General features: G+C 44.5%; 1 protein-coding gene across 1 annotated transcript in view; it reads left to right on the top strand.

Annotated features, from left to right (window-relative positions):
- DOCK2 (dedicator of cytokinesis 2) overlaps window positions 1-14,737 on the top strand; it is a 459,258-nt gene that overhangs the window by 9,756 nt on the left and 434,765 nt on the right. The window contains exon 2 of the mRNA XM_065905443.1: window positions 9,051-9,134. Coding sequence (XP_065761515.1) covers window positions 9,051-9,134 — 84 coding nt within the window. The remainder of the gene's footprint in view (window positions 1-9,050; window positions 9,135-14,737) is intronic.

The raw sequence follows: 14,737 nt of genomic DNA, 5'->3' as shown, positions 1-14,737 counted from the left end.
CCCTCTTCCTACAAAAACATGTACATGTCCACTTTTGCATTGCCATTTCATTAAGGCCCATTCATGGAAGACAGTTATGGACCCTGGTAAAATGTACTCAGTAACTAGACACAATAGACATAGCCAAGGCACCCTGCCCAAAGTGTGAATTCTTAGATCTGGGAGTGGTCAAGATTAAGAAAACTATTTTTATAGTCTATTCAGATCGATTTAGTCCAATAAATCCATGCTAAGTTGTGGTCCTGGGCTGAGTATGGGGGTGTAAAGCTGAAAATCACAGTCTCTGCTCTCAGGAAGGTAATAGGCTAGTAGTAGTCATCTCTCCTTTTTGCTTGAGGCAGCAAAAAGCAATGTTGCTAATACTAATGCCCCCATCTCTGAGGTTAGAGGTGGGTACACCCCTTGCTTCAGGTTACTACGTCTCCTGCCATCGGCCTGTCAGATTTCACTGTGGCCTTGTGTGGAATTGTCTGGCTCCTCCATAGAGTGTAAACGCCATGGCAGCAGTACTGTTTCTTGTTCTTCTCCAGCACAAAATGCCTAGCACAGGATAGTTGACGGGATGCATGGATGGGTCGGTGAGTGAATGAGAGGGCAGAAGGTGGGGTATGAACAGGGATTAGAGGTTGAAGGTTTTACATTTTCTAGTAGCCTCATAAGGCTCAGATGAACTGTCCCCTCTTGCCCTTACCCCCTAGCTCCTTTCCTGTCGGAAGGCTGAGTCCTGTGAGAGAGCACACAACAACTGAGGCGTTCTTGGACTCTCCTCTAAATACCTGGATCCCTGCACCAAGCCCCGCAGTTCTCACCCCAGGCCTCACTGGAACTCTGCACCCGTCAAGTTGGTTTTCCTTCTCTTTTCCTTGCCCTTGTGGCCTTGCCTTCCCACCCTCCTCCCCAAGGCTCTCACCCCAGTTCTCCTCCTGGTCCCCGCCCTGCCCTTTCCTCTCCTCCAGTCTCACTTCCTTCACGGGGCCTCTCTTGATCTCTCTCCCGTGAGACCACGGCTGCCGTGCTTCACAGCTTCAGTTCAGTTCAGCTCAGTCACTCAGTCGTGTCCGACTCTTTGAGACCCTGTGGACTGCAGCACGCCAGGCCTCCCTGTCCATCACCAGCTCCTGGAGCTTGCTCAAACTCGTGTTCATCGAGTCGGTGATGCCATCCATCCATCTCATCCTCTGTCGTCCTCTTCTCCTGCCTTCAATCTTTCCCAGCATCAGGGTCTTTTCCAAGGAGTCAGTTCTTCTCATCAGGTGGCCAGAGTATTGGAGTTTCATCTTCAGCATCTGTCCTTCCAATGAATATTCAGGACTGATTTCCTTTAGGATTTGACTGGTTGGATCTCCACAGTTTAGCCCCCCACCCCACCCCTTTTTTTTAAAGATAGCCTCTCATTTCATGCCTGTTCATTTTATCTCTTGAATTAGATTTCCCGAAATCTCCAGGACAGCAGGCTTCAGCCTCTATCACCCCATCTAATCTTCTGCAGAACCCAGCAGTGTACCACACTCCCGCACTGGAGGTTGGGGACTGAGATATCAGCCCTTGGTTTCATCATAAAGCCTCTCTTCCAACTCTAGTATGTGAGTGTGTGAATGCAGAACAGTGTGAGACAGTGTATGCATGGGTGTGGGCATATACCTATACTGGGGGGGCTGGGAAAAAGAGAGTGAATCCCAGCATGATGTTTTTGCAGGACTCATCAACCTTGATGCTCTTGATATTTGGGGCCAGATCATTCTTGTTATGGGGCTGTCTTGTGCACTGTAGGATATTTAGCAGCGTCCCTGACCTCCACCAGCTAGATGCTAGGAGCTCCTCCATTCCCCATGCCTCGCCTCCCCCAGCCCCAGGATTGTGACAGCCAAGCATGTGTCCAGACATTGACAAGTGTTCCCTTGGCCTTGCCAAGAGAACTCCTGGAAATTTACTTTCTTTTTGTTGGCTGAGTATGTCACCTTGACTCACCAATGGCAACCTGTAAGGTTTTAGGAGGATTCAGTAGGGGCCCTAAAGCACCTGACAGAGAGTGGGTGCCAAATACACATCCTTTAGCCAGAGGCAGTGCAATGTAATGGTTGAGGCGGTGTGTTCTGAAGACAGCCCACCTGGGGTGAAATCGTGGCTCATTTCCTTTCCATCTGGGTCACCCTGGACTGTTCACTTCATCTTACACTACCTCAGTGTCCTCATCTGTGAGATAGAAATGCTAATAAGTGTACCCACCACGAGAATTGTGAGGGATTAAATGGGTGACTGGGGTCAAGTCACTGGAAATTCTGATATGATACCTAGAAGTGTTCACAGAGGTTGTGATTCTTGTCCTCTCCTGATTGGAGGAAGACGTCTTCTTGATTCCCCCTGGCTGCGATTCTTCTGCCTCATCCACTGCCAACTTGCACCAGGTTTGAGCTCTGGCCTTGCTGCTGGAAGCTTCTGCTGGGTCACTGCATTCACACTCCTGATGCAACGTCAGGTTGCTGCCTTGGTGTTGAGGCTACCAACACCTAGCCCAGAGATTCCAGGCAAACTGCTTGTATGTTTTAATAAAAGTGTGTGTTTCTTTTGAATCCAAAGTGGACCTGCTGGCTGATTCTATTTCTTCCTGGAATGGAGACCCTCCAAAGCCCAGATCAGAGACTAGAGAAATGAGCTTCAGGCAATTACATTCTTTTTCATCAGTACTGTTTGTGTTCCCTTACATGGCTGCTTGTGCAAACTCTATTAACAATTGGTGTTTGCAGAAGCTTTTGTTTTCAAACCTGTCTGCAAGTGGCAGGGTCCTGGATGAGGTACAAATCCATCCTGAAGGGTCACAGGGCACTTGATGGCTGCCATCAAAATTGGCAATCCAGCTGGCTCAGGATCTCATTAAATAATGTCAATAAATGCAAGAAAAAACCTAGGAGAAGAGACATACCTGCCTTGCATGGCTGTATTCCTTCAGTTCAACAAGTATTTATTAAAGTTTAGTAAATATTGATTGAACTTCAACTGTGAGTCAGATGCTGTTCTCAGCACTGGGAATTCACTGGCCACCAAGAAGGCTCAGTCTCCACCCTGGCTGAGGTTGAAGAAGACAGGAAATTATCAAGTCTAATACACACACACACACACACACGCACACATATGTGTGTGTTTATGTATGTTTATAGATATACACACATAGACATATATACTCACACACACACACAGTAAACTGTGATATCAACACTGGGCAGTCAGAAAAGGAAAGACTTTAGATTCCAGTCTGGGTTTGACTCCATATTCTAGTTGTGTAGCCATGGGCAAGTTTCTTAATCTTTTCTTAAATTTCTCATATGTTACTTGGAGGGTAATACATTGAAGGGTTACTGTGAAGGTTAAATGAGCTAATACAAGTAATATATAAGGAATTTTGTCTGTCTTATTTGTCACTGTAACCCAGATAGCCAGAGCAGTTTCTGGCACGCAGTAGGTATCAAGTGAATATATGTTGAAAAATAACATGTGCTTGGTACGTAATATGTGGTCAGTAAATATTTACCATTGTGAGGGGAGGGACCAAGCTGTATATGAAGTGGGAACAGTCCAGATTTCTGGGTAATTCTGTTTAACTTACTAGTTGGGCTTCCTTGGTGGCTCAGTGGTAAAGAATTCGCCTACCAATGCAGGAGACACAGGTTTGATCCCTGGGTCAGGAAAATCCCCTAAAGAAGGAACTGGCAACTTATTCCAGTACTCTTGCCTGGAAAGTTCCATGGACATAGGAGCCTGGTGGGCTACAGTCGATGGGATTGCTAAGAGTCGGACATGATCTAGCATCTAAACAACAGCAACTTACTAGTTAGAACTGATAGAATAAGTTGTTTACTCTCTCTCTACTTCAGTTTCCTCATCTATAAATCCAAGTGAAATATTGTACTTATCTCCTAACACTGTAGGAAGCACAGAGACCCCTCTCTATTCATTTCTGTGAGCTGCATGCTGTAACAGTGTGTGCTTACTTTTTCCTTAATCTCTTGATTTAGGCTCCTGATGAGCAGCCTATTTCAATACATTTAAGTAAAATCTGTAGCTAATCAGTGGATTTGATTTCCAGGGCTGTTGGGAGTCCCACCTGTCTTAAAGTAGCTGCTCCCCCTGGCCTGACAGTCTAGGATTTCCAGCATGAGTATCCTCACTGGGTTCAGTGACCCTAGATGGCCCTGGTGCTTGAAATGCCCCTTTGACCCTCAGCCATGAGTAGTTTGGTCTGGTTAGGCTTGTCAGTAACCAGCTGCTGCCTTAACTGCTGAGTATAGTATTTTAATACAGGGAGAGGTCAGATCCTTTGTTGGGTTTTACCAGTATTCTCCAAGGCACAGAAACTTCATAAAAAAGGGGAAGCTGAGATAGGTGTCTATGGAAATCCTTCCACCACTTGTTTATCTTTCATGGATGGACACGGCCAGAGTGGGGAGGGCTATGATTTCAGTGATTTTTACTTCTTACTTATTCCTGTAGGTTCCTTCTGTTTCTCTGCCTTTTCCATCACTCACTTAAAACTTGAGAGTGGCTAGACCTGCAGGGAGTGGTGACAAGATGACCTGTTCTGACACTGGTCAGAAACAACTCAAGTGAGATTCATAGATAAGCAATAAAACTTTAGCAAAGGGTGGCATTCTGGTTCAAAGTTTCCTGTTAGTCATTTAGAAAACTTAACAGAATTGGGTATTGGTATGCAAAGCCACTTCCTTTGTCGACAAGTAATGTCTTCTTTTCCCCAAATGGAGCCTTGAGAACAGAGGTCCTCATGCAAAGGCAGAAATACATTTATAAATTAAATGGCAATGTCAGTTACTTTCATTTTCATCTAATGTGAGGCTTTGGAATGAATACCGACCTTGAAGTTGGATATCAGGTTTCAAGATCTGTCCAAGATATCTTCTTAAGCCAATTGGTTGGTACTTTCTCACCTGATAGAGTTGGGCAGAGTTGGAGGAAGAGAGTCCTAAGGAAAGATGGGAAGGCTACAGTCTGGGAACAAAATAAGAGTCTTGCTCTGAACTTCAAATATCTGATGGACAGGCCTAATTTACTAGTGCTCCAGAGGGAGACACATTATGGATGGTTTTCCTCTGTTAGAAACCTCAGTTACCTCTGTGGCCCTGCCCAGCTCCATGTCAGGTGTGTCCTCAGCCAGACCTCTGGGTTCAGGAGGTGGAGAATCTGCAGAATTAGGGCTTCAAAAAGCTGTAGTGTCCAAATGCCAGCAGCCTGTGTAGGGGCAGGGCTCGAAGTCAGGCCAAGTGTGGAGGGAAATGGAGAAACAGGACATCTTTATGCAGGAGAAAACTGAGTCCCCTGAGAGTCCTCGCATGTTTCATTTTGGGCAAAGGATTTATTTTATTTGATTCCTTTTTATAATTTATCTCTCTTTAACAATATTTGCCATTTTTGGAGACATTATTTTTCTGGTTTCCTTTAGTTCCTTGTCCATAGTTTTCTTTAGCTACTTGAGCATATTTAAAATAATTGATTTAAAATCTTTGTCTCCTAAGTCCATTGCTTATCCTTCTTCAGGGACAGTTTTTATTCATTTCCTTTTTTCTCTGTGATGGACTAGAGTTTCTTGTTTCTTACAATCCTCATAATTTTGTGCTGAAAAGTGGGTATCTTGAATACTATGATGCGCTAGCTTGGACATCAGAGCCTCCCTCCTTGCTGGGGCTTCTTGTCACTCCTTCACACAGATTGTAACAGTTGGTTTGATTAGTGACTTTTCTAAAGCATTTTGTTAAGACCATGTTGTTTGTTGCATGTGGTCACAGAAGTCTCTAAATGCCTGGAATTGAGAGAAAACAATCTAGTCTTTGCAGCTGTGTGTGGGTGTGTGGACATACCTTCAACACTTGGCCAGCCAATTTACAACTTTGCCTTATCCTGCATTTCCGGCCTGCATGGAGCTTGACAGTCGACCAGAGCTGAGATGTGGGCTTTCTCACACCCTTTCTCAACATGTGTCCAACTCTACGTGGTCTTCTAGATCCCTAGTGATATGTGGTACTCTTCAAAATTCTTATTCTCCACAGCATTTCATTGCTAAGCCTTTCCTCCCGGGCTTACAGGTAGGATTATCATTTGCCCCAACTTATTTTCTTTGCGCTGTACGGCAGCAGGTAGTTCTTTTGACTTAATGTTTTTGATTAATGCCCTCTGCATGGCTGCATCTCTGCCTTAGGAGAGTCCAAAATCAGGGAAATAAAGGCAAACTCGAGGCTTTAGTCCTTCAGGAAGCCCACAGACAGATCAAAACAAACAACTACAATTTCTTGGGACAAGGTCTGCTCTGCTCCCTCCAGCCTTGGGAATCCACACCACGAACATGGAATACCATCTTCAAGACTGCCACTAAGATGGGGAAAAGAGAATGGGTTAAGGATAAGTGAAAGTGCTATGACACATTACCAGGCTTCAGTTTCCTTTTTCTTGAGGAAGCATTTGCTTGTTTGCTGTAAACTCCAGACTGTTTTTCAGGCTTCTGATAAAGTTGGTTCTGACCATTTTTGCCAGATTTTCATTGCAAGCCCCTGTTCTTGCAACTCTCTACTTCACCATTTTTTGCTGATTTGGCTCTAAGTTTTTGAATGCAATTTGTTGACAGTGAGGAGCCTGAGGACCAAAGGGAGAGGGAATGAACTGAGTCAATGGCAAGACTACCAAGAGGACTCAGGATTCTCCTCATTCAGTTCAATCTGTCTTCCATTTTGTCACATGGCTCATCAGCATTGTCTCTCCTTGGTCCAGAGACCTCTGGGATTAGAAAGACAGAGCAAGGGTCTCCTCATGGGCTTCCTCACATCCACTCTGCCTCTCTCTATCCACTCTACATGGAAGCGAGAGCGACAGTCAGTGTTGTGGGATTACATCACTCCCTTTCAGCCTTCCGTCCTCTGATGTCTCTACACAATGGGGTGTTATTCAGCAGCAACAATGAATGAAGTAATGATAGTTGCTGTAACATGGATGAATCTTTGAAACCTGTGCTAAGCAGAAGAAGCCAGTTGCAAAAGACCACACATTATATGAAATGTCTAGAATAGACAAATCTATAGAGACAGAAAGTAGATGAGTGGCTGCTTGTGGCTGGGGGAACTTTTTGAGGTGTTGAGAATGTTCTAAAATTAATCTTAGTGATGGTTTCACAACTTGTGAGTAAATCTTTGAGTTACGTACTTTAAGTGGACAAACTGTATCTGAATAAATCTATTATCAAATAATTAAAATCTATTCAGTTTCCTGTTTTCTTGGAATAAAGCCTAAACTCATCAGGAAGCCCTGTGTGACCTGATTCTTGCCTCTCCAGCCTGTCTCTGTCACTCCCTCCTTGCTTAGCATACTCCACACATAGCAGTTTCCTTTATGCTCTCTGTGCCAAGTATCTTCCTCACTCAGGGCCTTTGAACACACTGTTCCTCTTCCTGAAATGCCCTTCCACTCACTGTCCCCATAGCTGACTTGTTTGACTCCTCCATCTGTAATCAGCTCAGGGAGTAGCCTTTACTAACTACCCCAGGAAAAGTGGATGCCCCCCTATTATTCTCTCTTGTATGTGTGTGTGCTCAGATGTGTCCAACTCTTTGTGACCCATGGGCTCCATGGACTGTAGCCTGCCAGGCTCCTCTGCCCCCGGAATTTTCCAGACAAGAATACTGGAGTGGGTTGCCATTTCCTACTCCAGGGGATCTTCCCGACCCAGGGATTGAACCTGTGATTCTTGCATCTCCTGCCTGGGCAGGGGGATTCTTTAGCAACTGTGTCACCTGGAGAGTCACCTACCAGGTGGCCATATTTGTCTCTTCCATCACATGTATCATTTTTTATAACCTTATATTTATTTGTGTTTTCACCAAAAGAGCAAGATCATACTGGTATACTGTAGACACTTACCAAATACCTGCTGCCTGAATGAATGAGGACAGCCTTGTAGGTTCAGATCATCCATCCTCCTCAGGGTCTTTCCTTAAATCAAACCACATGTATTTTGACTCATGTGTAAAATCAAACATCACTGTGTTCTTTTCCTGAAGACCTCCCAAGTTGGGTATTCCTTGAACAAGCTTCATCCCTAGGTTAAGGTTGTGGCCTGGTCCTCACTTAAGTTATGCTGAGCAAGGGCTAGGCACTGTAATGATATAGTGTAACCTCACATTCCAGGGGATTAGCTATCAGAGGCCTCTGATAGCACAGGGGGGACTCTGTTTTCATAGCCAACTGCTGCTCCCCAGAAACTGGCAGTGTAAATGGGAAATCAGAGTACACTCTTCAATGTTAGGTACTCATAAGAGTCCTACCAACTATTAGGAGATGGGAGTGGGTGGTTAATGTGGCCTGGAGAAGTCACGGAGTGCCTCATGGATAAAACAAGACTTGCCTGAAAGATTTGCTTTGGGAAAGGCCAAGAAACAGGCAATTAAGATCGAGGAACACAGGTTGGTTAGAGCCGGGTGGGAGAAAGATACAGCTTTCTTAGACAGTGACGGTTGGTTGGTCTTTGAGTGGTGGAAAGACTGGTATTTTAGGCTGCTGTCACCAGGGGTGGAGTAACTGGGGAGCAGCATGTAGCTGTGATAGCAGCTGAGAATAGAGATGCTAGATACTGATTTTCCTGTCACTTCTTAACCTAATGACTTTGGCCAAACTGTTTAACCTCTCAGCACCTCCATTTCCTCATGTGTGAAATGGAATCACAGTTTACTCCTCACAGGATTGCTGTGAGAATGGAACAAGGGGATGGTAGAGCGGGTGTACCATGGAAAGTCAAGCTTGGGAGATGACATAAACACCCTTCCTATCACCAGACTGGGGCGCAGAGCCTGGCTAGGGAGAGGCCGTGTTTGACTAATGAGCAGAGAGGTCTTTGGGAGCCAGACTGGGCCTGTACTGACTCCTGTGGCAAGAAGTGGTTTGTACGCTGGTTTTGTTCAGCCCATGAGGGCTTCATGGGCATCAGATAAAGTCAAGAAAGGAAGGTGCAGAGATTCTTGGTATCCAGAGGTCTCACTGTGCTGCTCTCTTTCATTTCACAGCCATATACAACTTCCAAGGGAGTGGGACCCCCCAACTCTCCCTGCAGATTGGCGATGTGGTACGAATACAGGAGAGCTGTGGAGGTGAGTCACTGACCCAGGTGATCCTGGGACACCAGGAGCTTGGCTAATGGTATTGGGACACCCCTAGTACATACCCAGCCGCTCCAGCCCTTTCTTGGAACTGGCAACTCTGTGTGTTCTGTTTAAATACATTTTGCTGATAGTAGTCATTCAAATTGACTAAAGACAGTGCTTTGTTATTGTAGGAATATATACTGAGAAGCAAAGGCCTGACTAGGTGGTTTGACATTTGTTGTGCTTTTTGCTGTGCCATGGGGCTGTTAGGGACTGTGATACCCCCTTGATATACTTATTTATTAGTTTTAACACAATTATAAAGAAATATCAGCATTATCAGGGTCTTGAAAGGTCTAGAAAATTATAACCCTGATTCAGGAGGACTATGGTGCATAGCTGTGTGGTCTGGGTCAGGGAGCAGTGTACACTCCCTTCTTCCAGCTGGAAGCCCTGTCTTGGGCAAGGTGGCATCTCTTTCTTCCCACAGAGGTGCCATCTCTCGTGAAGCCAAGTATCCATAGTATCACCACTATGGGGGCTGTATCCATAGTATCATAGTGGTGGTATTGGTGGCAGTGGGTACTTTTTAAACTTTGCACTAAGGTTAATGGCCTTGGACTCGTGAGGCAGACCATTAGAAATCAATGTATCAACTGTGTCACTGATAAAATTGACATAGGGACCATGGCATGGGTGTAAGAGTTGATTGAAATTACTAATGTGATGGCTACACTCAGGCAGGTTCTCCTGGTCCTCACTGCCCAACTGGACCGTGGTGGATCTCCACTGACCCCCCATGACGTGGGCCTGCCTGTAATCCTGCTGTGTGGAGGGTGTACCGTGTGTCCTTCCTGTGTCCAGGCAGAGCCAAGAGAAGGAAGGGCAGAGTGGGCTACGTCCCTGTTTCCCAGCTAACCTTAGGTTAGGCTGTCCCATGCTGGGATGGGGGCAAAGGGTGTGCACCAAGCAGGTGTGCTCCTGTTAATGAGGCCCCCCTCAAGTGGAAATAGAGGGTCAGAGGAAAGGAGGCTGCCTACAGAACTAGCCAGCTGTGGGTTCTCACCTCATAGGCGGAAATGTACTATTCCCATAACATGTCAGGCTAGTTGCTCCTCATAGCAACCCGTAGTACAGGTAGCATCTTCAGCCCAAGATTAGCTGTATGTGATTAACAAGCCAACTCTGCATATTTGTGGAGGGTTGCATGTACTCTTGCACATGTGCATGCGCACACACACACACATGCAAACCAAAATAAGCAAACAAACAAAACTTTTTTTGGAGGGAGAAAGAATGTGATATTTCAAAGCAGCTTGACAGGAGTCATTGTGGGGGAAATGAGAATTTTGTTCACCTTCCTAACATTTACTCTTTGGTATTGTTATTTTAGATGCTATGAACTTTTCAGTATTCGGGCCTCTAAAGTTCCCAATCTGATCCTGTTTTACATGCAGGTTGAGTGAGACTGGGGGAGGTGGGTGGAGATCTGATTACAAACACCCTTTCCCTTTCCCACAGCTCAACCCTACGTTTTACAAACGCAGTTCTGCTTAGTGGCAGATGAGCAAACTCTAGGTTAACCTACCAAGGGCAAAGAATAAAAATAAAGGCAGCAGGCAAAATGACTCCTCTCAGTGTCACTTTTGTGCTACCGAGTGCTAATCCTGAGAAACAGGCAGAGACCTTAGCTTTGCAGGTGAGGGAGCAAGGCTCAGGGAAGAGAAATGACTCACCCAGCATCACAGTATGAGTCGGGGGTTGCTTTGTCCACTCCTGTCAAGACGAGCTCCCTTTCCTCCACCTCCTGCCTACCAAGAAGTGAAAAAGCCTCAGACTGTTTTCTTCATCCTACATTTTGAAATTGAGATGAGTGTGTTTCTCTTGTTTTCATGTAGTTTTCCTGGAGAAAGTGCTTCAGGGCAGAAAACTGACCACACAGTTTGTACATAATCAGAGCGTTTCTTTACTTTTGCCTGGCCTGGAGCTTGATGGTCAAAAAGGCTTCACTGTCTGACTCAAGCCACCTTTGTTTTGGGGATTAATCTCCTTGCTCCTAAACTTTGAGTTTTGGTTTCTCATTTAAAATTTCAATTTATAAGTCTTATTTTAATGCATCTTTGTAATAAGCAGCCACAATAATTTTCTGGAAAGGTCTGGGCATGTTAATTTAGCAAGTGATTGCCAGTTCATGAATACTTTGAAAATACCGTATTTGGAAGTCTGTTAGATTGATTCCAGATATCTGAGGAATTGGTATGAAAATGACTAGGATTTATCATGCAAGCAGTGATACCCATAAGGAGTTTTCAAACTGGAATTTTTAGGATCCCAAGAGTCCCTGAGGGCCTTAGATGGCTAAGGGCTTGGAGATCAGGCCTGGTCTTGTCTTTTTTGCAGGTGGGTAGTTCTGCTTTTGATTCCAATTGAAAACTGTTCCTCTCTGCAGATATATATATAAAAAGTGAAAACCACAGTGTTAGTCAAAAATTAGTCAAAATGACTCAGTAGAAAAAATATGGGTGTGCCCATGTAACCCGCTTGTAGAAACCTCAAAAAATAAAATCCAGCCAATTGATAGAGGAATCAAAATGTTAAAATATAGGAATTGAAAAGCTGCAATAGAAGGAAATACTGGCAAGCATTGAGTCCAAGTGAATTGATTAATAAAAATTAGTATTAAAAGATATAATAATATTTATGACTACCAAAAAGAATGTCATTGTTAGAAAACTGTAAAATGTAACTGCCCCCCAACAACAACAACAAAAACTAATAACATTGAGAAGCTTAGAGGGGAATGGAATAGAATAGATACAATCTTGAAGAGTCAAAGTGTATTTCTTTAGATATCACAATGATTAATTCTAGGTGATAGAAATGTGAATATTTTTATTTTGTATTTTTCAGTAATTTTTAAATTTCCCTTCTCCTCCACAAAAAAAAGAAAGAAAGAAAGAAAAAAGTAGAAAAAGCATGGACTTCACATTGTTTCTGCTGAAGCATAGTTGCTTCACAGTGCTGCGTTAGTCTCTGCTGGGTGACAGAGTGAATCAGCCGTGTATGCACAGATGTCCCTTCGCCCCGAACCTCCCTCCCAGCCCGCGGCAGCCCCGCTCTCCTGGGCCATCACAGAGCGCTGAACTGCTGCGCCCCTGCGCTATTCAGCAGCTCCCACTAGCTGCCTGTTTCACTCGGGGTGGCGTGTACATGTCAGCGCTGCTCTTCCAACTCACCCCACCCACTCCTTCCTCCCTCTGTGTCTAGAAAAACGGTACAGATGAACCTACTTGCAGGGCAGGCATATAGATGCAAGCATAGAGATGCAAACATAGAGAAAGCATGGATTTTTGAATCAAAAGGTTATTCTCTGCTCCATTTATCCACTAGCTGAGTGATCTTAGGGAGGTGAACCTCCGTTTTCTCACCTGCAAAATGGAGTATCATCACCTTGCTCCTGGATTTGTTATGAGGATGAAGTAAGAGAAGTAGAGAAGCTGTCTAGCACCATGCTTGGCTTCTAGGTGCTTTGTGTTGGATTCCTTCTCTCCCCAACCCTCATTGTACAGAATTAAACTGAGATTGGCTGGTATGTATGTATCTTAGGAATTTGGCTCCAGGAAGCCAGAAGCTGGCCCTCTGATGTCTTGGAACGGGTGAGGCTAGCCCTTTTTTGCCTGTGTACTGAACTTATGCAGTTAGATGAATGGAGAAAACAAAATCTGAGCTGAAACCTTGGGCATGAATGAATTTCCTTTCACTAGAACACTAGCATTTTTAGTATTTCCTTTTAAATAATAGTTTGTGTGTGTGTGATTAAAAACTCATCAAAAGGGCATCCATTGCTGAGCCTTAGACATCCTAATGCTCATTTCTTTGTCCACATTACATCTCTCAGGCTGCCTCTTCTACCCAGAGGCAGTGTAAACATTCTATGTCTTGCTTTCAGATGTGGAAAACACATGTAAGTGTTTATTGAGCAGTCAGAACTCCTCATGGGGGAATAAAGATAAAAACGGAGTGTTGCTTTTCTCCCATCACTTCCTTCAGTTATATTTGGTTGACATCTTTCTTGATACTTAACAACATCTCAGAAGACTCCAATACCATATCCAATTTAATCTTCCTTTAATCTCCTTCCCCTTCCCCAGCTTAAACAAGGCTGAGGGTAGAAGCACTTTGGGGTGCTTTCTTTCCAATTTTCTGTTGTCTTGAACAAACAAACCCAAAGGTCAGCTAGCCCCCTGCATGAATAGCCATGTAGCTGGAGAACAAGAAGCCAGATGCCCCCAATGTCTCTGAGTGAATCTTGTGGATGGCACCCCTATGCTTGGATTTGGTTTTGGGGTAAGAGCCGTATCATGCACCTGGAAGGCAACAACGGCCACCTCTGAAAAATACCTGCTACCTCCTGATTGCTTACACTGCGGTGGGGGGATGTTCCTTGGGGGTAGCCCAGCTTACTGAGACTCTTGTTTTTAAAAATATTTTATTAGTTAATATTAAATTAATTAGCTGAATTAGTTTTTGGCTGTTTCAGGTGTTAGTTGCAGCCTGAGGAATCTTCGCTGTGGTACACAGCTCAGGAGCTGCAGTGTGTGGGCTTAGCTGCCCCATATCGTGTGGGATCCTAGCTACTCGAACAAGGATCAAACCCTCATCCTCTGCACTGGAAGGCAGGTTCTCAACCACTGGGCCACCTAGACTCTCTTTTAAGCCCTGCAGAGGGAATGTCTTCTTCACTCTCTGTTATCTGCTACCTGACTCTTCTTTTCCACAACACCAGGGAAGGTTCCCTTCCAATTCCTGATACGCACGCTTGCCCAGGCCACGGGAGCTCAGTCTTGGTGGTGAAGATAATGGGATTTCTAGACAGAGGTTTCCAAGGAACTTTTGAATTTCACTTACCATGTAAAATGGAACAAGGGGGAGGGATGAGGAGGAAGTTGACATAGCTTAACCTCCTTAAGGTAAGACCTGGCTCTTACTGTCAGTGTTTTCTAAAAAATGGGACTACACTGCACATACTGTTCTGAGATTTGCTCTTCTCACTTAAAAATATTTCTAAGCTGGCACGTGTGTAGGCTTGGCCTTGGTTCAGCTGCAAAGAGCTCTGTACGAAGGGTTTGGAATCTCCCACTTAGAGACTGAGGCACTCCCAGAGCCGTGCAGCACTTTCTCTTGAGACAGTTCCACTGAGAGTGATCTTGACCCATCCGGGTCCTTTGTTTTTAGGGCACAAAGGGGGCATTATAAGGAGTTAAGATGGTATTTTCAAAAGTGCCGCTTTGCAGAGAGGTAGTCCTGTCTGCTGGAGAGACAGGTTGGTACTGAAAGGGGCTCTGCCATACATTGACATGTATGGCAAAAACCACCACAATATTGTAAAATAATTAGCCTCCAACGAATAAAAATAAATGGGAAAAGAATAAAACTGTCATAAACATTTCCAAAAAAAAAAAAAAAAAAGAAAGGTGCTCTGTTTTCTGAAGTAAGGCTGTTCCATTGAGGGGAGTTTATAAGTTAAGTTTTCTTCCCTTTAGATTGGGGATGAAGCTAAAACATCAATAAACTTCCATTATGTTGAATTTGAAGAATGTGCCATTTAC

Source organism: Muntiacus reevesi, chromosome 14 (genome assembly GCF_963930625.1).
Source record: "Muntiacus reevesi chromosome 14, mMunRee1.1, whole genome shotgun sequence".
NCBI lineage: Eukaryota > Metazoa > Chordata > Mammalia > Artiodactyla > Cervidae > Muntiacus > Muntiacus reevesi.
This window is presented reverse-complemented; position numbering and strand designations above follow the sequence as displayed.